The 27606-nt window shown below is 38.7% G+C and overlaps 1 protein-coding gene across 1 annotated transcript in view; it reads left to right on the top strand.

The window, feature by feature from the left end:
• The window catches only part of LACTB2 (lactamase beta 2), a 30566-nt gene extending 10197 nt beyond the window's left edge, over nt 1–20369 (top strand). The window contains exons 4-7 of the mRNA XM_057531910.1: nt 13220–13398; nt 15331–15479; nt 19104–19185; nt 19845–20369. Coding sequence (XP_057387893.1) covers nt 13220–13398; nt 15331–15479; nt 19104–19185; nt 19845–19888 — 454 coding nt within the window. The 3' untranslated portion in view covers nt 19889–20369. The remainder of the gene's footprint in view (nt 1–13219; nt 13399–15330; nt 15480–19103; nt 19186–19844) is intronic.
• Nucleotides 20370–27606: the final 7237 nt, after the last annotated feature.

Below are 27606 nucleotides of genomic sequence, written 5' to 3' on the forward strand. Positions count from 1 at the left end.
AATTAGTTGATTACCTTCTTTTAATAAATAAAATTTAAATTTAAAAAAATAGATTAGCATTTCCTGCTAGGGTGATTTAGGGATTTCTACCCATCAGTTAAATTCAGGGTTCTCTCGTGCTCTCACTTCCAAAAGGTGACCCATCCCTGAAGTAAACACGTTGCAGGCCAGACCCATAATCCCCCGTGACCTATCTGAGGGATTCAAAAGGGTGTTTCAAACTCGTCAACTTTAAAGCTGAACTAATTCTGGTTCTCACTCCCCCACAATTTGTACTTGTTTTTTGAGTTCAGAACATCTACTTTCTCAGTACTTAAGATTTTTTTTTTCCTTCTAAGATAGAAGCTGACTCCTCTTCACCCGTATACTCCCCTGCGTCCCTCCCCGCGGCCCTCCCCATCTAATCAGGTTGGTTCTTAACCTCAGAAATATTTGGCAATGTCGCCTCTCTTTCTGCATGTCCACGACCACTACTTCTTGCTCAGTCTTCCTGTCTGCAGGCTCCCGCCTTTCCAATCTGACCTTCATTCCCCGTGTCAGTTGAAACCTGGAACAACCCTCACTGCACACAAGGTAATGTTTGTTCTCCTGACCGTGTCACAGTCTGGCCCCAGACTTCTCTGGTCTTCTCTCCCATCACTCCCCTCACAGGCACAGTTAGCAAGGACATTCTGTGCGGCCGTGCCTTTGCTCGTGCCTTCCCCTGTACTAGGCATTGCCCCTTCCCCGCAACTCGTCTCCCTGACAGACTCTTATCTGTTCATGCTTCAGACCTAATCCACATGTTACTTACTTCAAGAACCCTTTCCAGGCATAATTCACTATTCCCTCCACTAACTTTCCTATAACCTTTATTATTTTGTATTAAATTGTATTGTAAGTTTTTTTGTATGTAAGTACCTGAAAAGGTAATCAAGTCCTTAGCTTCACAATATTAGTTAATTCTAGTCACTATGGTCAACCAACCCAGAAATGCATAATGGCTCAAACATGAAAGAAGTTTACTTCTCAGTCACATAAAGTCCAAAACGGGGTGCTGACTAGTGAGTGACCCTCCTGTAAGTGAGGTTTCAGGCTCCGTGCATCTTGTGATTCCATTAACGTCACTCCTTGGCTTCCGAGGTCACCGTGCTCACCTCCATCAACCCAGCGGGTGGAGAAGGAGCATGAAAGGGATCTTACCTGGAAGGTTTTCACAGACCCGGCCATCTCTGCATTGGCTATAAATTCAGTCCTGTGCCACTCCTGACTTTGCAGAGACAGGAAAATAGAGCTTAACTTCGTGCCCAGGAAAAAGAGGAAATAGGTTTGATGACAAGCTAGCCACTCTGACACAGGCAGGTCCCAGATTCATCTTTAGATCCTCAGTCCCTGGCACTTAGGAGGTAATGGGTGTTTATCCTACACATAGTAAATTTACTAGCTCCAAAGAGCCGAGTAGATGAACAGAAGAATGAGAAAGAGAAAATGAAGTCATGGGTATCCATGCCACCTTTCAAACCAGCGTTCCCTTTTTTTCAGTATGCAGTGATTGACAGAATTTAATTTATAAACCAACTAATTTCTGGGAATGTTCTTTAAATGCTCTTGTTGAAAATATGATAGTATCTCGTATAACTTGCTCATGGTACCAAAGGAAAACAAACATCATATAGCTGCTACTTCCAAAAGTATTCGGTATTCTCGGACAATACAGAATTTCGCCCATCACACACCAGCCCTAGTGAAAATGAAAGGGGTCGAGACAGTAGGTGGTTCCTTGAGTCTTCTGTCTCAAAGGCGTGGGTATCACAGTACTGGTTTATCGGTTATCACAGAATTATGGATCTATACCTAATTGCAGATTAAGAATATTCAGTCCTTGGAAGTTACTGCTACCCATCTGCCATGAACAGACCACATACTTTAAGCTTTTTATTAGAGTATTCAAACAGAAAAGCGTACCTATCATCCGTGTGCAACGGTGAATTGTTACAAACTGAACAAACCCTATGAGCAGCACGCAGATCAAGAAACAACAATATGGTGTAGATACAGAGAACAGAGTAGTGGTTACCAGAGGGGAAGTGGGGGGCTGAAATGGGTAAAGGGGATCAACCGTACCGTGACGATGGAAAATAAATTGTTGGTGGTGAGCATATTGTAGGGTATATTGAAGTAGAAATATAATGTTGTACACATGAAACTTATGTAATGTTATAAATCAATGTTTCCTCAATTAAAGAAAAAAAAGATTTTTTTAACCTAAAAAAAAGTAGGAAACAGTATCAGTGCCCCAAAGCCTCCCACATCTTGCTTCCCGTCACCACCCCCTCTCAGTGGAACACTGTCTCAGATTCATGGAGTGAATTGATGCCAAGGAGCTCCATATTATCTGAATTCTATTTAAGTTTTGTTTTACTGCATTCTGATTAAGATAAAGTATGAGAACCTATCTATTTTAAGATTTGGGAGGAAAACTAATACAGAGAATCAAAAAAGTAAACTCACTTTTTTAAGAAGACTTTGTAAATAATATTTTCCCAAAATATGAATTCTAATTATGCTAAAATCTGAATAAAACATTTAATTTACTGATGACCGTGGCTTCCAATTTCCATTTTTATCAAGTCAGTAAAACCCAATTATTTTAAATATTAACAAGAAGACTCATTGTTAAGCAAAAGTTCTATAAGAAGAAGGTTAAAATTTACTAAGTCTCCAAGTATTTGATGACCAGTTGATCTTTTCTGCTTGCCAATTTTGGAAAAAAAAAAATACAACAGAGAGATAATATCCACCAAGAACCCTTTAGTAAATAGTAGAAAGTTAGCAAGGTTTTTCAGTAAGGATTTGATTCTGGATGTAACTTTCAGGAATTTTCTAGTGAACTAAGTTTAATTTCTCAGAGAAAAATCAGTCCAACAGCTTTTGTTGACTGTTCTAAATTTTCTAAGACAGCCATCGTTATAAAGTCTGTCTGTCACAGAAGTGGCAGAACTAGATCAGTGCTCTACCTGATGCATGGGAAGGCCACCACTGCAGTTCCACGGATCTTTCCTAAAGCACCTCTGATGTCATTTCCTTTTCCCCTCCTGCCTATGTGAAGAGAATTTTAACACAGTTTTTATGCAAGTTAAAGCATTAGCCACGCAGGTGACTGAAGAATTGGAATTTCTGATCCCCTGATTTAAGAAATCTTATTGCCTTCAGCCTGGAAAATATCAAAGAAAGCCATAACTGAGCTCTGGCGTGGAGAGTGGGAGGGGAATAAAGGAGGCGTTGCAGGCACATTGACAGATAAGGCAATTTGCAGACCCTGAAAAAGAATGGTTCTCCAAATGAGTTTTTGTAGATTAAAAAAAAAAAAGATTGGGTTCTGCCCATAAATGCATTCTGTGTATGACTGTTCATAGGATTAGCTATAAGATAGGATACACACCCACACCTACATATTTTTTTCCATGATAGTTTGATTTACATGTAATATGATTCAGCTAATATCCATCATCTCATATAGATACAATAAAAAGAAAAGAAAGAGAAAAAGAAAAAACAATTTTCTCCTTGTGATGGGAACTCTTAGGATTTATTCTCTTAACTTTTTTACATATCATACAGCAGTGTTAATTATAGTCATCGTGTTGTACATTATATGCCTGGTACTTACATTATAATTGGAAATTTGTACCTTTTGACTACTTTCCTCCAGTTGCTTCTCCCCTCACCAGGAACATTACTGAACAACCTATTCACCATTTTGTTCCACTACCTTCTGCCACTTTTGAGGCAACTTCGTAATTCCATCTTCCCAAAACTTTTTATTTTTTTGAGCAAATAACTGTACCAGGTGCCGTTTATAGTCTTCCAGGGAATTGAAATTTTTTCCATTAAGAGAATTTTATAAAGACTGAAATAAATGGAAATCTGAAGGTGCAATGTCTGGTGAATACAGCAGATGAATCAGAACTTCCCAGCCAATCTGTAACAGTTTTTGCCTGGTCATCAAATAAACATGCAGTCTTGTGTTATCCTGATGGAAGATTATGCGTTTTCTGTTGACTAATTCCGGATGCTTTTCATCGAGTGCTGCTATCAGTTGGTCTAATTGGGAGCAGTACTTGTTGGAATTAATTGTTTGGCTTTCCAGAAGCTCATAACAGAGGACTCCTTTCCAATCCCACCACATACACAACATCACCTTCTTTGGATGAAGACCTGCCTTTGGTGTGATTGGTGGTGGTTAATTTCACTTGCCCCACAGTCTCTTCCCTTCCACATTATTGTACAGTATCCGCTTTTCATCGCCTGTCACAATTTGTTTTAAAAACAGAACGTATTCGTTACATTTCAGTAGAGAATCGTGTGCAGAAGTACGGTCAAGAAATTTTTTTCGCTTAACATATGTGGAACCCAAACATCGAAGCAATGAACATAACCAAGCTGGTGCAAATGATTTTCAGTGATTGATTTGGATATTTTGAGTATGTCAGCCATCTCCTGCGTGGTATAATGTTGATTGTTCTCAATTAATGTCTCTATTTGATCGCTATCAACTTCAACTGGTCTACCCGGCTGTGGAGCATCGTCCAGTGAGAAATCTCCAGCACGAAAATTCGCAAGTCACTTTTGACACATTCGATCAGTCACAGCACCTTCTCCATACACTGCACAAATCTTTATTTGCATTTCAGTTGCATTTTTACCTTTCTTGAAATGGTAAAGCATAATATGCCGAAAATGTTGCTTTTTTTCTTCCATCTTCAATATTAAAATGGCTACACAAAAATTCACCAATTTTGATAAGTTTTTTCTTAATGCATGCATCATTTTTCATAATGATATGACAGCTATCACAATACAGTCTAACAAAATTGTTTTGAATGAAGTTAAAGACAACTAAGTGCTACTAGTGCTATCTTATGGAAAAAACTAACGAACTTTTTGCCCAACCCAGTAATTTGCATTTCCCTGGTGGCTAGTAATGTTGAGCATCTTTTCATGTCCCTGTTGGTCTTTCATGTATCTTCGTCGGAAAAATGTCTGTTCAGGTCTTTGGTCATTTTTTAAATTGGGGTTTTTTTTTTGCTATTGAGTTGTATGAGTTCTTTATATATTTTGGACCTTAACTCCTTATCAGATACATGGTTTGCAAAATTTTTTCCCATTCTGTAGATTGTCTTCACATATTTTTATAGTTGCTGGAAATATACTTCCTGGAATCATTTTCATATAACATCGAATACTTTCATTAACAGGTTGCAGCAGGTTAAATCAGACAAGAGATGATTTCTAACATCTCTTTAATATTTGCCCTTGGAGCAACTATAAAATCGTAATTGTCTGCAGTATATAAAGCATACACTTAGAAACCACAAAAGCATAATAGTTCTTAATGTCAGTTCTTAATGCCTCTCAAGAATAATTGCTCCCATTACACTAGTGTCTTATGTTTTTGTACCTTATAGCTATTACATTTTTGGCAGATTTTTAAAAGACTTTACATTTCAATATTTAATATTAAAGGATTTGATTTCTTTTGGCAAAGGAGAAACTCTTCTAAGTTATAGTCATTTCAATTTTTTTTAATAGATTTATTTATTTTATTTTTGGCTGCGTTGGGTCTTCGTTGCTGCACATGGGCTTTCTCTAGCTGTGGTGAGCAGGGGCTACTCTTCATTGTGGTGTGTGGGCTCCTCATTGCGGTGGCTTCTCTTGCTGTGGAGCACAGGCTGTAGGCGCGCAGACTTCAGTAGTTGTGGCACGTGGGCTCAGTAGTTGTGGCTCGCAGGGTCTAGAGCGCAGGCTCAGTAGTTGTGGCGCACGGGCTTAGTTGATCTGCGGCATGTGGGATCTTCCCGGACCAGGGCTCGAACCTGTGTCCCCTGCATTGGCAAGCGGATTCTTAACCACTGCACCACCAGGGAAGCCCTCAGTTTTCTTACATGCTGTTATTTAAGAGTTGAATTTTGTCAGATGTCTTTGCAGTGTCTAGAGAGATGATCTTACCAGCTTTCTCCATAGCTTTATTATTATTTTCAGGGATCTTATAATATTGAAACACCCTTGCATTTTTTGAATAAACTTTCTTTGGTCATGATGTTATTATTTTTAAATTTGCTTTTGAATTCTATTTGTTAATATTTTAGTTAATATTTTTATAACAATATTCATTAGTGAGATTGGGTGGTAGTTTTTTTGTGCAGCCTTTATCAGGTTTGGGAGTCATAAATTTTCCTTCTTTTTCTATGCTCTGGGGTAGATTGTAGTGAAATTATCTGACTTTTAAATGTTTGTTAAGAGTTAGCCCGTGAAAATACTGAGCCTTTAGTTGCTAATGATAATTACACATCTTTTTAGTGAAGCTTTATTGTTGCTTACTAGTAATATGGTCCTGTGAGTTAAGCTTAATGCATATAATTTAAGCTTATTTGTGTACTTTTTATGGATTCTCTTTTTAATACAAGAGTAGGCTTTAAAAAGTTATGTAATCTAACTTACCTTGTTAAAGGTTTACTTATCATTATGACTTCCAGAATCTAAAAACCAAATTTGAGGGACTTCCCTGGCGGTCCAGCGGTTAACACTCTTCACTGCCAGTGAAGGGGACGCAGGTTCAGTCCCTGGTCGGGAAACTAGGATCCCACATGCCGCATGGCACAACCAAAAAAATTTTTTTAATTTTTTTAAATAAAAACCAAACTTGAAAATACATTTGGATCATTAAGTAGGCTTATCAAGGTCTTGAGGAAGAGAGGCGCACAGAATTACCTTTGATGGTATGGCTTTGTTGGGCAGAAAAATACAGTTGCTCATTGATATCTTCTCTCACCTGTTTTGTTCTGTTTCATTTACTAAAACCCCTATTATTTTGTTAGAACTCTTAGATTCGTCCTTTAACTTTTTTTTCTCCTATTTTCTATCTTTTTGCCTGTTTGCTGTACTTTCTGGGAGGTTTTTATCAGCTTTATCTCCTAACCCTATTTTTTCATTCCTCTTCTCACATTTTTAACTTTCAGGAGCTCTTTTTGCCCCCTAAATGCTCCTTTCATACTATCCTTTCTTGTTTCATAGTTGCAACTTCTTATCTCTCTGAGGACATTACAGTTTTTTGTGGGACTGTTTTTCTTGGGGCTATTGAGGGGAGGTTTGTGGGGTTTTTTGGAAATTTTCTTCCTCATAATTTGTGGCCTACAAACTAGTTTGTTTTTATTTTCTCTCCTCGGTGTGAAAGGCTTTCTTCAGATGCATAGTGATGTGGTATTTACTGATGTCTTCTAAGGGAGACCTTAGAGCTCTTTGGGAGCTCTGAAAATGTGAGGAGGGCTTCTGTAGGTTGTGAGCCTTACTGTAGGGTCATCTAGATGAACTGTTTAGTTGGGGAACCTCCAACATTGTAATCTTAGAGTCTTTCTTCCTGAGCTGGTAAAATTCCCAGAAAAGACTCTTCTAATCTTCATGTTGGATAAAGGCCTGGCTGCCAGCATTACAGGAGCTGAGTGTGGAAAGAAGGCTTGGGGATCTGCGTATATTCACACAGTCTTCCTGTTTTCAGGATGATGTCACTACCTCTATCTGTGCCTGTGTTTTACCCTCTTCAAAGATTAAATCTCCAGTTTTTTCCCTTAGTGGGGTTGGGGTGCTTGTCAAGCTGCTCAAAACGGGAAGAGAATCTAAAGATCTGAATGTTTGTTAGATACCCTCTCAACCAATCCTTGTTTTGGCCTCCGCTCCCCACTTCACCCTCTGCTTCTGCATTCCTGGTGCCCCACGTCCTGAGACTGGAGAATTCTGCATTGTAAATCTGGTTGGGTCTCAGCTTTCACCACTGCCAGTGTAGACTTCAGTATTTTCATGTCTGATAAGTCACTTCTCACTCATCTTGTCTTCTTTCTAGCTTCTAAAATTTTGTTGATATGGTCCATTCTCCTCACCCCTGTGGATTTATGCCATTTTTCAAATATCCCTTTATGGTAATTTTATTGATGTTTTAGGAGGAAAACAAAAGATGCAGGTGTTCAATCCAGTCTTTAACCAGAAACACACTTTCAATTCCTAAATAGTAAATCCAAACATGCAATTATATTTGCCCTGTCTTCCCCCCAAAAAATCCATCATTGAGAAAATTTATTTAAAGTATTCCAAGCACATAAAAATCCAATACTATTTAGAATAGGCAAAGAGAAGGATAATTAACCTCTCAAGGTAAATGAAATATAATTTAAACCTTATTCCATCAGACATTTATTGCTATCTCCTGTGATTCGATTATCTAGAATGTAAAAAGAATGTGAAATGGAGACATTAATGCTACCCACCCCATACTAGTAGAAGGATTAAGTGTGTGATGCCTGTAAATCCCTGAAGTCAGTGCCTGGCACGTGGAAAGCAATATATTAATATTAGCTACTACTAAGTACTAAGCACTGGGAATATAAAGATGAGAATACGACAGGAGTCCTGCCTTTTAGAAGTTCATAGCCTTATGAGGTAGAATGGTAAACAAACAAGAAAACACTGTGAAACCTGCAATAATAGACGTAAAATTCAAAGTATAGGAGTAATAACAGAAAAAAATGACCAGTATAGAGGGTTGTCTGTATGTGGCTGAGAAATCAAGAGCTCTGCAGAACAAATTACTTAGACTTAGTTCTTTTTCTTTTTTTTTTTCCTTTTCTTTTTATTTTTTTGGCTATGTTGGGTCCTCGTTGCTATGCAGGCTTTCTTTTAGTTGCGGCGAGCGGGGGCTACTCTTCGTTGTGGTGCATCGGCTTCTCATTGCGGTGGCTTCTCTTGTTTCAGAGTATGGGCTCTAGGCACGAGGGCTTCAGTAGTTGTGGCACGTGGGCTCAGTAGTTGTGGCTTGCGGGCTCTAGGGCACAGGCTCAGTAGTTGTGGCACACGGGCTTAGTTGCTCTACAGCATGTGGGATCTTCCCCGACCAGGGCTCGAACCCGTGTCCCCTGCATTGGCAGGCGGATTCTTAACCACTGTGCCACCAGGGAAGCCCCCTAGACTTAGTTCTTTATCTGGCTTATTATTGGTATAGTCATAAACCTTCATGTAGGAAATTCCCTGGTGGTCCAGTAGTTAAGACTCTGGGCTTCCTTCCACTGCAGGGAAACAGGTTCGATCCCTGCCTGGGGGACTAAGATCCCACATGCTGCACGGCGCGGGCGAAGAAAAAAACACACAAAAAAAAACCTTCATGTAAACATAAATAGGAATTGAAATAAAAATATTTGTCATGCTTTAAAAGTATTTATTATCATAGTTTTATTTATCAACAAAAACTGAAAGTTGGAGGAGAGGACAAAGGAAATAAAAATATGTTAAATTTTTTATCTTATATAGGGTGAAATCAATGAAAACCGCTTTGTTCTTTTTTTTATATATAAATTTATTTCATTTATTTATTTTTGGCTGCATTGGGTCTTCGTTGCTGTGCGCGGGCTTTCTCTAGTTGCAGTGAACGGGGTCTACTCTTCGTTGCGATGCTCAGGCTTCTCATTGCAGTGGCTTCTCTTGTTGCGGAGCACGGGCTCTAGGCGCACAGGCTTCAGCAGTTGTGGCTCGCGGGCTCTAGAGTACAGGCTCAGTAGTTGTGGTGCATGGGCTTAGTTGCTCCGCAGCATGTGGGATCTTCCCGGACCAGGGCTCAAACCCATGTCCCCTGCATTGGCAGGCAGATCCTTAACCAGTGTGCCACCAGGGAAGCCCCTGCTTTGTTCTTAAAATTTTTAACAACAAAGAAAAAATAATGTTTCTTTTAAACTTTTAGATAACCACTACTAAAATAAAATATTTACCATTTATTAAGCATGTAACTTTGTGCCACATACTATGCTAAGCACTTAAATGCTTGTCTTGAATCTCCCAGCAGTCCTTTAAGACACATGCTATTCACATTTCAATGAAAAACTGACATTAAGAGAAGTTAATTTGCCCAGTTTTCTTACATCTACTTAAGTGTATGTATCTTACAAATCACTAGGAAAAAAAAAAAGACGAAAGAAAATGCAGTCTATATAACCTAAAGTAACAGCAAGGAAGTCGAAAAACCAGAAATCTTGAATGTTAATGACTGAAGTGAGTAAGACATATTCATTATGGAGGAAGGAGGAGAGAAGGGCAATGTAAATAGGAAAACTACTCTGTTAAAAAAAAAACTCTGAGACCAAATCAAAAAATAACAAAAGCACCATTTTTAAGGATGCTCATTCAGTGTTACTGATGGAGGACAACTACCCACAATAGGAAACTAAATGAATTGTGATTCATGCATATAGTGAAATACTATGCAATCATTAAAAATCATGTTTTAGAAAAATATTTAATGATGTAGGAAAATACAATATAGTAAGCAAAAAATTCAAAAATCAGGTATTAAAGCAACATGACAGTTTTGTTTTTAAGATATAAATATGCAAAGAATCCAAAAATATATATCCTTAAAAGCATATGATCCAGTAACTCCAATTCTGGGTACATATCCAAAGGAAACGAAATCATTACGTTGAAGGGATATCTGTACCCCATGTTCATCACAGTACTATTTATAACAGCCAAGACATGGAAACAACCTCAGTGTCTATTGACAGATGAATGGTGGTCCAGTGGGTAAGACTCTGTGCTCCCAGTGTAGGGTGCCCGGGTTTGATCCCTGGTCAGGGAACAAGATCCCGCATGCATGCCGCAACTAAGGAGTCCACATGTCACAACGAAGATTCCGTGTGCTGCAACTAAGACCCCGCACAGCCAAAATAAATAAATAAATATTAAAAAAAAATGTTGTGGTGTGTATATATATGTAATATATATGAATATTATTGAGCCATAAAAAAGAAGGAAATCCTGCCATTTGCAACAACATGGGCAGATCTTGACAAGGGCCTTAACGCTAAGTGAAATAAGTCAGACCGAGAAAGACAAATACTGTATGATCTCACACGTGGAATCTGTAAAAACCAAACGCAGAGAGACAAAATAGATGGGTAGTTGTGGGCAGTGGGGACGTACCTAATGTCAGCTTGTCCCACTGCTCATGGTATGAAGTTTGGTCGCTTGGTTGACATGATGACCCCAGCTCTCTTCATGGTTAAGGTTACTTTCCCCTTAAAATTCGTAATCTGATTATTTGAGATTTTGTGAATGTCCTGCTTCCCAACAATCTTTCATCCGGTGGTTTTAGCATCTATTGATGATACTTGCCTTAATCAATTAATACACTGAAGGTGGCAAAACTGTGACTTTTATTCTGTTATTTCTTCCACTTTCTTTTTTTTTCTCTATTTGCTGACATTCCTCTTAAAGAAGAGTTTCTCCCCTCCCTTCTTGACTTATTACTCCAAACTTATACGTATCTTTTAAATTCAGTGCTTCTTTGTCCTTTAGACGTAGCTCCCTTAATCTTTGAGCACTTCCTTACTATCTGACACAGAGTGCCTCGATGTCACATTTTACTTTCCCTGCCTAAGACCTGGAGCCAGCTATGTCTGTAGGAAGCCCTGGTTTCTTAGAGTGGGAAATGGTATTTAGAAACAAAGAACTGAGTGTGAGGTGTGCTCATTACTATTGGAGTATCATTGCTTCTGGGCCTCATTATAGACAGAGCTAGAAAAAAAATGAAATGATGAATTCATGATTCCTCAATTCAAATAAAAAACAACCCAAGGGAGAGAGACGCAGAGGGAAGAGATATGGGGACATATGTATATGTATAACTGATTCACTTTGTTATACAGCAGAAACTAACACACCATTGTAAAGCAATTATACTCCAATAAAGATGTTAAAAAAAAAAAAAAACCCAAAACCTTAATTCCATCATTTCATATATATTTTTCCCTTATCCCACGGTGAAAACCTTGGTTCTCCACATCAATTTATTTACTTGCCTGTACTGTCATACAGTGAACAGATTCATTTCAGAAACACAATAATCAATAACACTGCCAACAATAAGCCTATTAAGTAGAGTTCAAGATACCTTTGCAACTTTTTTAATCTTAAGATATATTCTATTAAGGATGTCTTAGTGTTTATTTATTTATTATTTTAGTGTTGTATTTAAAACTTATTTGAATTAATTTATTACTATGGCTGTGTTATCTAGTATACGGTAAGATAAACACTTCTTTTTGTATTCAGTGTTAAGGTTTTATTTTTCTTTTTATTTAATTTTATGTTTAGAATATAAAAAATTTACATAGCTTAAAAGTTAAAACTTTTTAAAAGTTCTAATCAGAGAAGTCTTGCTTGCAGCTCTATTCCCTACACCCCACCTGCCTACCCCGTATAGGCAGCTATATTCATACGTTTTTATTTATCCTCCCTGACTTTCTTCTTCCAAATATAAGGAATTCCATACATACATGTTTTTATTTCCCCATCTTTCTGATACAAAAGAGCATACTATGAACACTCTTTTGTGTTTTGCTTTTTATCACTTGACAGTATATCCTGCAAATTACTTCATCTCAATCCATAGAGATCTTTTCATTCTCTTTGATGGCTGCATAGTATTCCATTGTGTGGATGTACCATACTTGATCCATAGTGCCCTGTGGGTGGACATCTGGGTTGTTCCTAATATTTTGTCATTACAAATAATGTAATGAATAAGTTGTATGTATTTTTTTGTATTTGTAAAGGTGTATTTTTCAGGGTAAATTCTAGCAGTGGGATTGATAGGTCAAAGGATTAATGCATATGTAATTTTGCTAGAAAATGCCAGATTCCCCTCCATATAGGCTATACCATTTTTTCACTCCCACCAGCAACATATGAAAGCACTTTCTTCTCATAGTCTTACCGTAAAGTGTGTGTGTATGTATATACACATATATACATACATAGATTTGAAAAAAATGTGTTCTTAAATAATAAGAGCACTATCTGAGTCGTGGAATGATTGGTGATTTTTATCTCCTTCAAGTACTTTCCTTTTCTGTTTTCCAAATTTGTTGTAATCAGTACTTATTACTTACAAAATAAGAAGGAAGACGTGGCAAAAGTATTAAATTTGCACTTCAGAGTGAGAAATTTGATTTAGCTAAAGGAGAGAATTTTCTGATGATAATTTGCACTGGGCCACAAGAGAAAAAGGAGCTATTTAAAAAACTTACTGACATCATTTATTCGTGTCTTGTCCAGAGATAAAGACAGAAAATAATTTACTTCTCAAAATTTCTTCTAAGCCTAAGAGTTCATAATTGTTACTATTTCTTCTTTCAACCAGAGTTATATACACACCTGGCCACACTGATGATCATATGGCCCTACTTTTAGAAGAGGAAAATGCTCTCTTTTCTGGAGATTGCATCCTAGGGGAAGGAACAACCATATTTGAAGACCTCTATGATTATATGAGCTCCCTAAAAGAGTTATTAAAAATCAAAGCTAAAGTTATATATCCAGGTGGGTAATATTATTAATCTAGCAAACCATGTGTGTCAAATGATGAGGAAGATTCATTTTGGTTTGTCTGTGTGTGTTCTTTGTGGTTTCAGCCTTGAAGAGATACATATAAATTGCTTCTTTCTAAATTACACCCCTAAGTCTTGTCTAGCAATACAATTAAAAAGAAGACTGAGAGTTGTATTAATAACTTTTTTAAAAGATATGAGGGTTCTTTTTTAACATCTGCACAGCTATTAATAGAACTATTAAACAAATGAAGTAAACTTACTGGAACAAGAAAATTTTTTTCATTCCATAAGCTATCTTCAGTTTTGTTAACTTGATTTCTGTTGTGGACTACCTTTTAGCCATGTAACCAACCTTGGGTAACATTTGATGTCTGAGCTTTAGTTTTTTAACTCACTATATGGAAATATCAGTAGCTTCTGTATCAACTGTAAAATTGTGTATTTATTTCCGTTCTCCAGAAAAAGAAACCTGTTGTTAGTATATTAGCTATCACTGCCCTGCTTTACAATACGAATCTCTCCTCCATCCTGAAAGCTAAGAAAGATGCGGTACCCAACAAGAGGCCCCCAGAAGGAAAAAGAGACTCGATTACTTAATTTTTAAGTCCTTCCAACTTGTTCCTAACCAAAGAGCCATGGAAAGATCTGTAAATACAGTGTCTTCAGTACCTTCATATTCTCTCATGAGTTCCCACTGCTGAGGGGATAGGAAACATACAGTGAGGCTGGGCATTTGGATTAATATTGCGACATAAAAGGAGTGGAGGATGACAGCCATTCTGAAAGAGAAGACAGTAGACATTTGATGCACCCACGTTGGAGCAAAGCTAATGAGAGCCTGCCGGGTGCCGGTTCTTGGGGTGTTGGCTTTAGTGACTCCAGTGAACTGGCTTCCTGGCACAGCAGGAGCTCGTATGTCAATGACGGTCTGTAGCCATAGCTACCGTATATTAAAGCCGCTACCCTACCCGCCAGCTACTGTGCAGGGACCTTCCCAGAGCTGTCCTCACAAAAACCCAGAGAAGCAGGTAGCTGAAGAAACAAACTCGGAGATTATGATCATAGACTATCCCAGCCACACAGCTAGTAAATGATAGTCGGTATCCTAAAGCCCGTGCTCTTCACCTAACAGGTTTGTCTGCTTCTGGTATTTTGTTCGCAACCCTCTTGCAGATTTGTGTAATATATTCATTTTCACTGTCTTAAGGAGCGAGTAAATTCCAATATAACTTTATCCGGGTTATCAACATTTCTGAATTGCTAGCCTATACATGAGATTCTTAAAGTTCTCCTGTGGTTCTTGTGAATTTTTAATAGCTCTTGGTCACTTACATGAAGCTACCTTTTACATTCCCCTTTTCAATCTTTGATAAGCATAGTGGTTAAGAGCACAGCATGGTTAGAAGCTCCTGAATCCGAATCCCAGCTCCACCCCTTCTTAGCTGTGGAACTGTGGGCAGATTATTTACCCTCCCTATGCCTCAGTTTCTGCTGTACGAAGAGGATAATAAAAGTATCAATACCTACTTCATGGGATTCTTGTAAGAATAATGTATATTAAGCATTTAGAGCAATGTCTGGCAAATAATGAACACTCTGTAAATATTACCTATTGATACTGTTGTAGTTACTGTTTTTATGGCTGTGTTTTTATTGTTAAATTTTTATTTTCTAACTTTTAATGAACACAATAATATCTTATATAGATTTTGATATAATTCTCTAATGTTTTTTGGCCTTATATGTAATTTTTAAATCTCTTATTACCTGTATAGTTTTCCAGATAATTCTTATTTGTCGTGTATTTAGTATGCCTTTTCAATATACTATATGAAATATTTTTAAATAGAGTAAATTAACTTCAGTTGTACTTAAAATTTTTTATCTGGTTGAAATCATTTTTGTAATTATTCTGATGCAGGACATGGCCCAGTAATCCATAATGCCGAAGCTAAAATTCTACAATACATTTCTCACAGAAATATCCGAGAACAGCAAATTCTTACATTATTTCATGAGAACTTGGAAAAGTCATTCACAGCAATGGATCTTGTAAAAGTTATTTACAAGGTAATTTTCATTTATCTTATTTGTTCAAAGCCACAGTTTTAATAGAATAATCTATTCAGTAGACTATAGATATGGTAAACTCATCACACCCCAGAGCAGAATGAGTCTGTTAATTTTTTAAGTAATGTCACTCGTATGGATTTGAGACCATCAATCTCAACTTTCTAGAACACAGAAGTTAGACAAACACTGGCCCACAGAACAAAAATAACCATCCTGAGCCATTATTAAGCCTTTTATCCTCCACTCTGTAGGGGAGACCATTGCCAACAGCCTGGCAGTTAATCTTTGTTATGGTTTGTGTATTATTCTAGCCATCTTGATGATCTGGTGTCCTGACCGGCAGCAAGTAAGGGGCGATCTGCTAGAGACAGCTACTGGGATAATAGCAGTGAGAAGTAGTAGCAATGCTAACAATAGATTAAAAGGAGAAAGGCCATGAAGAAGAGCATGAGTAGAGTCACTTCGTATAGAGAGAAAGGGCCCCTCACTCGGTGGCCTCTGAGCACATCAATGTATGACAGCACTGGGTGGCAATCCTTCAGTAGTTTTTCAGCAAATGTTTATTCGATACCTGCTTCGGGGTTAAGAATGGAATAAGATCATCTGGGTTTTAAAACTCCCACTACCATAACCTGTATGGCCATAAGATACGTGAGAGTATAATTAAAGATGAGCTTGAAAAGGAACCTGGGCCAGTTTCAATTAGTAAAGGACTAAAATGTCCCATGGGCCTAATTTATCAAAAACCAGGTATCTCCATGTGCTTTGTTTTAAAAGGGAGGAATGAATGATTAAAAGGGCTGACAATAAAAAGTGCCAGGAGCAAAAGGGCAGTGTAAATGTTTAAATTCTGCAAAAGAGTTCATTTCCTCATAATACTAAAGTTTAGCCACTCTAGACTATACACTGAAACATGGGTAGTTTTTTCTAACCCAAGTGCAGACAGCAGAACTCTCTGATAACCTGCACAGATGGGTCATCCAGTGACTACGCAGGCCTCAGAAATGCTGGTTCTGCATTCAGAGATGTGTTCAGAGATGTGTTCACTGCACACATGTGTGAAGCACCTGTCACATATAGAATAGCATTAGGTATTGCAGAGACATTTATTCATTCCACAGATGTTTACTGAATGCCTTCATGTGCCACACTCTGGACTAGGTGCAGAGACACAAAGACGACTACAGATCCCTGCCCTCAAAGGACTCATGGTTTAGCAAAGACAGGCATGTTAAACAGATTCTTGTAATTCTGGCTGTATCATAATAGCTCCCATTTTTGAGCACATTATTATGTGTTAGACACTGTACTAAATGCTTCACATTTACAATTGTAATTTGAAGTACTTAATTTCAAGTACCTTGAATTTTCACTGCATAAAGATACTGTTATTCCAACTTAACAGATTAAAAATAGACTCAAAAAGTGTGAGCTAAGTAAGTTTTCCAAGGGCACAAAACTAGCAGATGTCACACACTCAAATGTCAGAAGTCAGATACTCAAGTCTTGTGTTGTTCTATCACACCAAGCTTCCCGCAAGGCCATAACACGGTACGTCAGGGCATAAAGGAAAGAGGAGTCACTTCTGCCTGGTGAAGATGCAGGGTGATGAGGCTTGTCCAGAAAAGCTTCAGAAACTTAATTATTGAATCAGATCTTGAAGAAGGAGTAAGGCCAGAGTACAGGAGAAGAGAAGTCATTCTAGACAGAAGGAAAGATGTGTTCAAACACTGGGAGTCACAAAAGCATCGTGTGTGTTTGAAAACCCACAAAGAAAACGCATCTGACTGGAGCCCAGAATGTATATTGCAGATGGGCAGGGAGGGGGTCCCAGGAAAGGAGGCAAAAAAGGCAGGCATGGCAGGTCAGGGGAAGCCCTTGGCTGCCATGCTAAAAAAATTTGGGCTTCAGCCAATAAGCTGGGAATGACCACCCAAGGATCTTAGGCAGGGAGTCACATAATTAGACCTAGAAAATCACACTGGTGGATATAATATATGGTACTGGAGCTTCAGGGAGTTTGGGGTTGGAGGTTTCTGCTTGGGAATCATTAACACATGATGTTGCGGTGACAAGTTGATCAAGTAAAAAGAGAAGAGAGTCAATGGTACAATTCATCATGAACATCAGTATTGAAGAGAAATCGGGGAAGAATATCCAGGATGAAGACAAAATCATAAGAGGTAGAATAACCAAGGGAAAAGAGAAGAGTTCTTCCAAACGGAGAGACTAGCCAGCTGATTTCAGGTAAAATGAGGACTGAAAAGAATTCTTTGAATTTTGATTAAAATATAATTCAGTGATCTTTGCAAAACATTTTCAGGGAGCTGAGAAATGGAGATAGTAAATTTAGTCAAGAAGCTTGACTTCAGGAAAATTCTTATTTAAAGAATATAAGGAGACAAATACTGTATGTTCCCACTTGTAATGTGGAGTCTAAAAAATACAACAAACTAGTGAATATAACAAAAAAAGAAACAGACTCACAGCTATAGGGAACAAATTAGTGGTTACCGGTGGGGAGAGGGAAGGGGGAGGAGCAATAAAAGGGTAGGGGATTAAGAGGTATAAACTGTTATGTATAAAATAAGCTACAAAGATAAATATATTGTACAACACACGGAATAAAGCCAATATCTTATAATAACTAAATGGAGTATAACCTTTAAGAATTGTGAAGCACCATATTGTACTGACATTAATATTGTATATCAAGTATACTTCAATAAAATTAAAAATATATACATTAGAAAAAAGAATAAAAGGAATATTTATTTTGTTTACCATTCAGGTAATAGTTGTCAATATTACATTACTAGCTTGACAAAAATAAAGGAAAAATTGTAAGTTTTAAGGTTGAAACATACATACTTTTAATAAAAATGTGCAAAGACATTATCATGTAACCTAATAAATAGACCATAGGGCCAACTGTCTGTAGAATCATCAAAACTACCTAGAATAATTTTTATGTTTATTTATTCATTCATTTGTAAAATATTGAGTTCCCACTATGTGCCTTTTTGCTAAGCACTGGGTATTCAGTAGTGAACAGATGCTGCTACTGTGCTGTCTTTATGGAGCTTACAGTCTGTTTTGCCTGGAAGTATATTTCTAATAATACAGTGACTCAAAGCAAGACATATATAAGATGAAACAGTGTTGATTATTACTCTATAAAACTGTATTTGAGGGTTTCCCTGGTGGCACAGTGGTTAAGAATCCGCCTGCCAATGCAGGGACATGGGTTCGAGCCCTGGTCCGGGAAGATCCCACATGCCACGGAGCAAGTAAGCCCGTGCGCCACAACTACTGAGCCTGCATGCTACAACTACTGAAGCCCACGTGCCTAGAGCCTGTGCTCCACAACAAGAGAAGCCCCCGCAATGAGAAGCCCGCGCACCACAACGAAGAGTAGCCCCCGCTCGCCCCAACTAGAGAAAGCCCGTGCGCAGCAACGAAGACACAATGCAGCCAAAAATAAAATAAATTAAAAAAAAAAAACTGTATTTGAATTAAGACTGTATTCTTTTGCCTTTTTCCTTTAAAAGTTTCAAAAAGATTAACTCTGTTCTTTTTTAAAAAAGAAAGGCTTTACTTTCACTCTCATTTTTCTTTTAGGATACTCCTGAGCATTTACATAAAATGGCCGAACATAACACCTTGCTTCATTTGAAAAAATTAGAAAAGGAAGGAAAAATATGTAAGTATTCTTCCAAATTTTAGTTCTTTTATTACCAGCACTTAAAATATTTGTTAACAAATGAACTAGTTTCCTTTGAGGAAAAACACCACCCACCAGAGTTCTCCCTTGAATGTCACTATAAGCTGGAGAGACAGTCACTAGGAAGGGTCAGTAGCAAAAGGCCAGGGGATCACAAGTTAGAACAAAAGCTTCCACAGGAATAAGAATCGCGCAAGGGGGTTCCAGTCCTCACCCACCAGAATGACAGTCACGGGCATGTAGCGGGAAGAGAGCTTCTCCTCTCCCAGACCACACAACCACGAAGAATTTTACATGTATCGAGAGAAGATTTGGGAACAGCCAAAGGTCTAGCAGCAGTAAAGGTAGCAAACTCAAAGATATTGAAGCAGTAATTCTATAATTGTTCCCTAGTGTTAATTTGTCAAATTAATAATCTTAGAAGTTTGATCCTTAAAAAGCAAGAGGTGCAAAGTTGGACTTTGTGTAGAAGCTCCAGCAACATCTTTATATGTACCCCCCCAAGAAAAACCCCAACTTTATATTGAGCAACAAAATTATTTTAGGAATTAATGCTTTTTCTAGTTACAAGATAACTTAAAATCTAGTGATTTGCTCATCTTTTGTTAAATTTTTACTCTATAATTTTCTTTCCACAGTTAGCAACATGGATCCTGAGAAGAAATGGAAAGCTCATCTTTAGTTTCAGCTTAAAGAAAGATGTTGTTGTTTTGTTTTTCGAGAATGGTATGTTTTGTTAACTATTAATTATTTACAGAGAATATAGCATGTGGAACATTGAAAATAATCTTAGATATACTTTAAAATAACATCATACTTATTCTAAAGTATGTAAATTACATTTTACACCTATAATATTAGCTATTTGTCTCACCTAGGTGTTATAACATTTTACCAAAAATTCCAAATCCAACAGTTTATCCATTTTCAATACATAAAATAAGTTTCTTATAATAAAATTTATGTCATTTAAACTGGATATTATTCTTAGAGGTTATTTACCTATTACCAGTGGTCAGTAATACTGTTTTTTCTAGCTGCTTCAATTAACAGCACATTTCAGTGTAATCCTTCCTTTTCTGCAACCTTTGTCTATATCTGTAGATTACAGGCTTGTTTTCATGTTTCTATCAATTATATCATGATTATATATCAGTTCTATACTTCTGTGTCATGTATATTTTCTCATAGTGGCATCCCACAAATGATTCATGTAAATCAACTTCTGGTAATAGAAAAATATTAAATTCCCAATTAAAGTCATTGTATATAAATAATTATTTCTGTAATCCATTAGTACAACCAACTTACTTTCCAAATTTAGGTTTTCATATATAGTCATGAACATATATATGAATTATATACCAAAGTTTTTTAAATTAGAATATTATAAGACAGAATTTTTTATAAGTAGTGTTTTTAAATAGTGGTTAGGGGGCCTCCCTGGTGGCACAGTGGTTAAGAATCCACCTGCCAGTGCAGGGGACATGAGTTCGAGCTCTGGTCCGGGAAGATCCACGTGCCGTGGAGCAACTAAGCCCGTGCGCCATGACTACTGAGCCTGCGCTCTAGAGCCCATGAGCCACAACTGCTGAGCCCGCGTACCACAGCTACAGAAGCCCATGCGCCTAGAGCCCGTGCTCCGCAACAAGAGAAGCCACGGCAATGAGAAGCCCGCGCATCGCAACGAAGAGCAGCCCCTGCTCGCTGCAACTAGAGAAAACCCACGCGCAGCAACGAAGACCCAACGCAGCCAAAAATAAATAATTTTTTAAAAAATAGATAAGCAACAAGCATACCTATTTAAAATAAATAGTGGTTAGGTTCTAAGGTAGCCCACCAATGCTTATTTAACCCATAAGGTTGCCAAATGACAATACAAAAATGAGCTCAGAATCCTGAAAGTATACTTTCTTTTTTCTAAAGACTTTTTAAAAATTCTTTAAAAACTTTCTTTAACATCCTTACCTCTTCCTGCCCCTTTTCCAAAGGCCCCTAGAATTTTCACACCATTCTAAACTCTGGAGACCTGTTGTGTTCCTGAAACCATTCCATATTACAAAACGACTGTGAACTCAACAACAAAAAACAACCCAATTCAAAAATGGGCAAAGGACTTGATAAGACATTTGTCCCAAGAAGATATGCAAATGGCCAATAAGCACATGAAAAGATGCTCAACATCTCTAATCATGAGGGAAATGCAAATTAAAAGCACAACGAATTAGGGCACAGGGATGAGAAGGGCATTCTGAACTGGGGGAATCGCATACACAAAGCTGTGGAATCATTATCTTTCTAAGGTACCATGGCAGACTTTAAGCTGCAGGTGGATCTGTTGAAAGAGGGGTGATGAGGGAAGGTTATTAAACTTGGTTCTTGAGTGAGTCTAGGCAACTGAGCTTTATCAGAAACAATGGCATCCACCAAGTATCTGCTTTGTGTGGGTACTGGGCCAGACGCTGGGGATACAAAGGGGAACAAAATAGCATCTCTGCTCTCAAAAGAAGCTCATCTGGTTGTGGAGACACACAGTATGCAGTAGCAGTCAGTCTGTTTGGAGTAAAGGAAGAGTGTGTAACCTGGTTGGGTTACAGAAAGCTGCTTAGAGGAGGAGCCTAAACCCAATCTTGAAAGACGAGTCAGTGGCAGCCAGGTGACGAAGTTAGGGGTATCTGTTTGGGAGATGAGAAGATTGTTCTAGTTGGAAGAAATAGTGTATGCACATAAACAGAGAGGTGGCAAAGCATCACATGGTTGAGGAACTGATTTATGTGACTAAACGACACTGTATAGTATTTGTGGGTTGAGGTCCTAAGAATAAGAAGCATCTCATGGGAACACAAACTCACAGGAACCAGTGTGCTGTCATCTAGCCACACAGGATGGATATACACAATTTAGCAATTGGAAAGCAGGTGGTGGTCCGGGACAGGACTAGTAGTATTTTGTTGTCTCCTCAACAGCGAGTTTGTCCCCGACCATGATAGTAATTTTGCTCCCCTTTTTGTTTCTATCACTCCAGCCAATTACTTTACCCCCGTTCAATACACCCAGAGGTTGTGGATTACTCATAACTTCTGCTTACTCATTTTCTATTTACTCAGAAGAGTTTTTGCATTCTCCTTATCATCACCTCTGCCCTCTCCCTGTAATACTTCAGCTTCTGTTTTGCAACCACTGAGTAGCTCTCTAGGTGTCTCAGATTCAAATCTCCTCATACAAGAGGACCTGACTGGTGTAATTAATCTTCTATATCCCTTTTGGAGAGCTCTCCCGCCATCCTGTCCTATATGTTACTGACCAGCCCTTATGGTAACTGCTCTAGACCAATCATCTGGGACCAGAGGGGTCCCAGGAAATTTTATCAGAAGGGTAACCCATTCGACAGAGGCAGTACACAGGGTAAGCATTCTGAGATGGCCTTTTCAGCACGGTAGGGGAGGGAAAAAAGCCAAAGGAGTCTCAAAGGTAGTAGAAGACAGAGTAACAGATATGAGAAATATTTAAGAAGAGGAATAGAATTTAGGGACCTATTAGGTCTTGAGGGATGGGATCAGGTGGAAAAGAAGAAGCCCAGTAGAACTATAGATTTCTGGCTTGGGCAGCTGGGTAGTTGCTGAACTGATAACCAGGATGAGGGAATACAGGAAATGGGGTACATAGAGTGGGTAAGGGAGGGACGATGCATTGTACTGTACGTGTGAGTTTGAAGTACCAGGGAACATCCAAAGAGATACCTGGTAAGCACTTAGATATACAGAGCTGGGGCTAAATAGGTAGGCTATATTTTGTTGCAGGTTAGTGTAAGCAAAAAGGAAAGCTGGTTGGCACAGCTAACCAACCTGAGAAGGTTGAAGGTGAAGCCAGGTTTGTGAATAAGAATGAAGATTTGGATCCCATCAGTACAACCCCAAACATCTTTTTTTTGGGGCGGGGGGGTGGTGGTCAGAGCCTCCACAGCAGACTGGCTGCTTCCCATGGTGAAGGTTACGGGCAGCTGTGCGCTCATAACCAGCAGGGAAAGCTAGTTCTTCCAGCTTCAGTTTGGAAAATCCTAGGGGAAGGACTCGATGACTTGTACTGGCTCATTACCCATACCTTGGACCAGTCCCTGTGGTCAGGGAAACATGAGGTTCTGTATTTGGCCCAGCTTTGGTCACATGCCTGCCCCTGTGGCCACAGTGGGTGAGATCTCTTCTCAGATGGAGAAGAGGCTCAGAGAAGGGTTCTGGACCAGTACTGATTGCTTCATAAATAGCTTTCCCTTCTTTCCAGTGTGTGTAAAATAGATGATAAATAAATCAGAGCTCTCTGCGGTAGCTCACTGGATGCCCCGGCCAATTCTGTGAAACCTGAATCTTTTCTGTGTGTTTCTGGGAGACTTTCTATTTTTAAGGTATTTGCAAGTATTTTCATATGTCTAGGTTGTCACTTCAAGGAAAAGTAAAATTAATAACCTATATGGGAAAAGAATCTGAAAAAGAATAGATATAATGTATATGTATAACTGAATCACTTTGCTGTACACCTGAAACTAACACATTATACATCAACTATACTCCAATATAAAATCAAAAATTTTTTAAAAGAAGAGAAAGTAAAGTTGACTAGTAGCAGGGAGGCTGGAATCCTAGAGAAAATGAGAAAAGATTTAAGTGCGGGTGTTTCTTAACTCCGCCAATGCTGAACTTCTGCGCCCTCTCCCTTGCCAGTCTCCCGTGCTCACCAGCGCAGTGCACCAGCTTAAATCTTGCTACCAATTTCCAGGCATTGTCGGAGCAGGAAAACTCATCAGTCTTTTCCCCCTTTTCCATTCTGGGGGGAGCTTAAAAGGATACTTAGTTTTGTTGGGGAAAAAAAAGTTCCATGTTTGAAATATTGATTGTGAAAGTCTTAGTTCCAGCCGCACTGATGCGGGGCCTTTTGAAACGTTTGGAATTAAAGCGGAGAATGGAGGAGGGGCCTACACAAGTGTATTTACTTGTGTATGCAGGCAATATCTCTGGAAAAACACCCCCAAAATTTTAAAAAACAGTAACATTGGTTACCTCCCAAGAGGAGAACTTATGGGTAGCTGAGGAACCGGGGATAGGACGGGAAACATCACAATCTACCCTTTTATATCTTTGGACTTTTGAATTATTTGAATGTATTGCTTATTCAAAATATAAGTAATAAAACGTCTTAATCAAAAGAAAAGGCCTGAGTCTGTCTCATAGAATCTACTGGGCTAGTCCCCCAGAACAGAGGGGAGGTACATGCCCACTGGGAAAATGGTAAGTTGACCTGCACCCCAATCTACAGAGAAGCTTAAGAAGGCGGTCTAGGTTAGAGAGAGATTAGGAAGTCACGGCCCTGAGGTTGCCATGAAAGCAATGGGTAAATGTACACAACCTTGGGGTGGGTACAAAGGAAGAGAATTGGCAAGGACGATTAAGAAAGCTTGATCAAGGATAGGATAATCACTGGGAGAGAGGCATGACAGCAACCAAGAGAGGCATCCAAAAAGGGACAGTCAACAGTGTTAAATGAAGACTCTTATGTGCTGTTTATGCTTATTTTATCCATTACTGAATTATATAACATTAAATTCTCAAAAAAGTGGCTGCTGCTTACCAATTTTATCCTGAAAGACTGCTCAAAAATGCTAAAATTCTGAATCCCCAGCAAATCCATATTAAAAGCCATTAACATTATAGGCAGTTTTTAAAAGCATATTAAGCATTATTGTTTGAAAATTAATTTTTGGTACTGATTTATGGCAGATGGATCACATGTGTATTGCTACTCCTTTCCAAGAGCCCCCCAAAAATAATATATATTAAGTTTACAGACGTACAGATAAAAAATAATAGTAAAAGATATAAACCTGAGAAGACCATGGAAGAAGAGATTGCAGAGATTTTAACCAAATTTTGAAAGACAGCGGATAGAGTCAGGGAAGTGATAAAACTATAGCCAAAAATTGCTGCAGGAGGGAAGAGGGCCAGTTCATCCTAACAACCCCTTGAGAAGATGAGGAGTTGGAGGCACCAGATACTGCAGAAGGTAGATACTGCTCTGCTCTAAAAGTGGGATTGGGGACTTCCCTGGTGGCACAGTGGTTAAGAATCTGCCTGCCCAGGGGGGGGTGGTGGTGGTGTGATGAATTGGGCAGTTGGGATTGACATGTATACACTGATGTGTACAAAATGGATGACTAAAAAGAACCTGCTGTATAAAAAAAAAAAAGAAAAAAATCCGCCTGCCAATGCAGGGGACACGGGTTCGAGCCCTGGTCCAGGAAGATCGCACATGCCTCAGAGTAACTAAGCCCGTGCACCACAACTACTGAGCCTGCGTTCTAGACCCCGCGAGCTGCAACTACTGAAGCCCGCGTGCCTAGAGCCCGTGCTCTGCAACAAGAGAAGCCACCGCAATGAGAAGCCTGAGCATCGCAACGAAGAGTAGCCCCCAGTTGTCGCAGCTAGAGAAAGCCCACACGCAGCAACGAAGACCCAACACAGCCCTAAATAAATAAATAAATAAATAAAATTTTTATTTTAAAAAGTGGGATTGGTGAAAGCTTTTTTTATTTTTGGCTTCACCACATAGCATGTGGGATCTCAGTTCCCTGACCAGGGATTGAACTCACACCTCCTGCATTGGAAGTGCAGTGTCTTAACCACTGGACCACCAGGTAAGTCCCCATAGTGAAAGCTTATTATGTGCAACAGACCCCAGTGCTACACAGCCAGCCAACCACCACCCCAAAAAAGAGACTGAAATTTATTCTTGGAGGTGAAAGGCAGAAAAAAATTAAGCAAAAGTCAGAACAGTAGACCTCCATTCCCCTTTCCTCACCTGTCCCCAGAACAGTAGCTTCCAAATAGATGAATGCCAGGTAGAAGATTGGAAATTTCATCTCGAGAGAAAGAGAATGATCTAGAGAAAAAACCTGCACAAGCCCTGCTCACAAGACCCTGATCTCGTCAGAGACCTCACTTTGAACCATTGTTATAAAACCCCTCATCAAATCTTCCCAGGTTGGGGGAAAAAAAAAAGAAAGAAAAAGAAAAAACCTGCATATACAATTATATGTGGGTTCTCCAACACAATGGCCATATCTCCCCACAATTTGACAAATCCTCCCATACACTCACCCACATATACAGTTTCCAATCAGTATCTCTTAATATAAACAAATCAAACATCAGAAATGATGGAGCAAAATAAACAAAACTACAGAAAAAAGTCAATGTAGAGGAAATTTTTTTTTAATTATTAGTATCTTTAGAGAGATAAAGGAAAGTATTATAATTTATAAAATAAGAAAGATTACTATGAAAAGTAACTGTGAAAAAGTCTTGGAAAATAAAAATATATAACCAAAATAAATAGAACGGTTGGAAAACAAAGTTGAGAAAGTTCTTGGAAAACAACAACAAAGATGGAAAATAGAAGAAAAAAGACAGAAGACTTTAAAAGGAAACCAGGAGGTACAAAATCAAAGTAATAGGGGTCCAGAAAAAAAAGAACTGAAAATAGGCAGAAATTATCAAAGAAGAAATACACGAAGATTTCCCAGAACTGAAGGACATGAGTCTTTCCATTGAAAGGGTCTACTTAGTGCTCAACAGTGTAAAAAAAGATAAAACAACCCATACCAAGTCATACCATTTCAAAATTTCAGAACATCAGAAATAAAGAGAAGCTCTTAGAAGCTTCCAGGCTATGGGTGTGGTGGTAGGATTGGGGGTTAGAATCACTCAGAAGGGAGCATGAATCAAAATGGCACTGGCTTTTTAAATGTAACAAGGGGTTTTAGGACATAATGCCTTCAACTATCTGAGGGAAAAATTATTTGTGTCCTAGAAGTTTATAACCAACCGAATTATCAGTCACGTGTGCAGGTAAGGACTCAAAACGTGTATCTGCCATGCACCTCTCTTTAGGGAACTGCTGGATAGTGCACTCCAGAGAAACAAGAAAAAGGAAGGCCCACAGGTGCAACAGAAAATCCAATACAGAAAATTGTCAAGAGTGAGTTCTAAGGGAATTCCCTGGTGGTCCAGTGGTGAGGACTTCACACTTTCACTGCCAAGGGCCCAAGTTCAATCCCTGGTTGGGGAACTAAGATCCCACAAGCTGCACAGCGTGGCCAAAAACAAAAAAAGTGAGTTCTAAGACAAAGGGGTCTCCAAAGCCCGCTCCATATTGGAGGAAGAGGAAGAGGAGGCTTCAGAGAGCGATCTCCGGGGCGGGGGGAATGAAACATTATCTGGGATGGTTGAGGCTTTGGGGGAGAAAAACTGCTGGTAGTCAGACAACAACTCTAGCTGAGCAATTGAAACGACAATCAGTTAATAGAAAACTATACTGGTGGCGGAGGGGGGAAATGAGGCAATTATTGATTCC

This window comes from Balaenoptera acutorostrata, chromosome 17 (assembly GCF_949987535.1).
Source record: "Balaenoptera acutorostrata chromosome 17, mBalAcu1.1, whole genome shotgun sequence".
NCBI lineage: Eukaryota > Metazoa > Chordata > Mammalia > Artiodactyla > Balaenopteridae > Balaenoptera > Balaenoptera acutorostrata.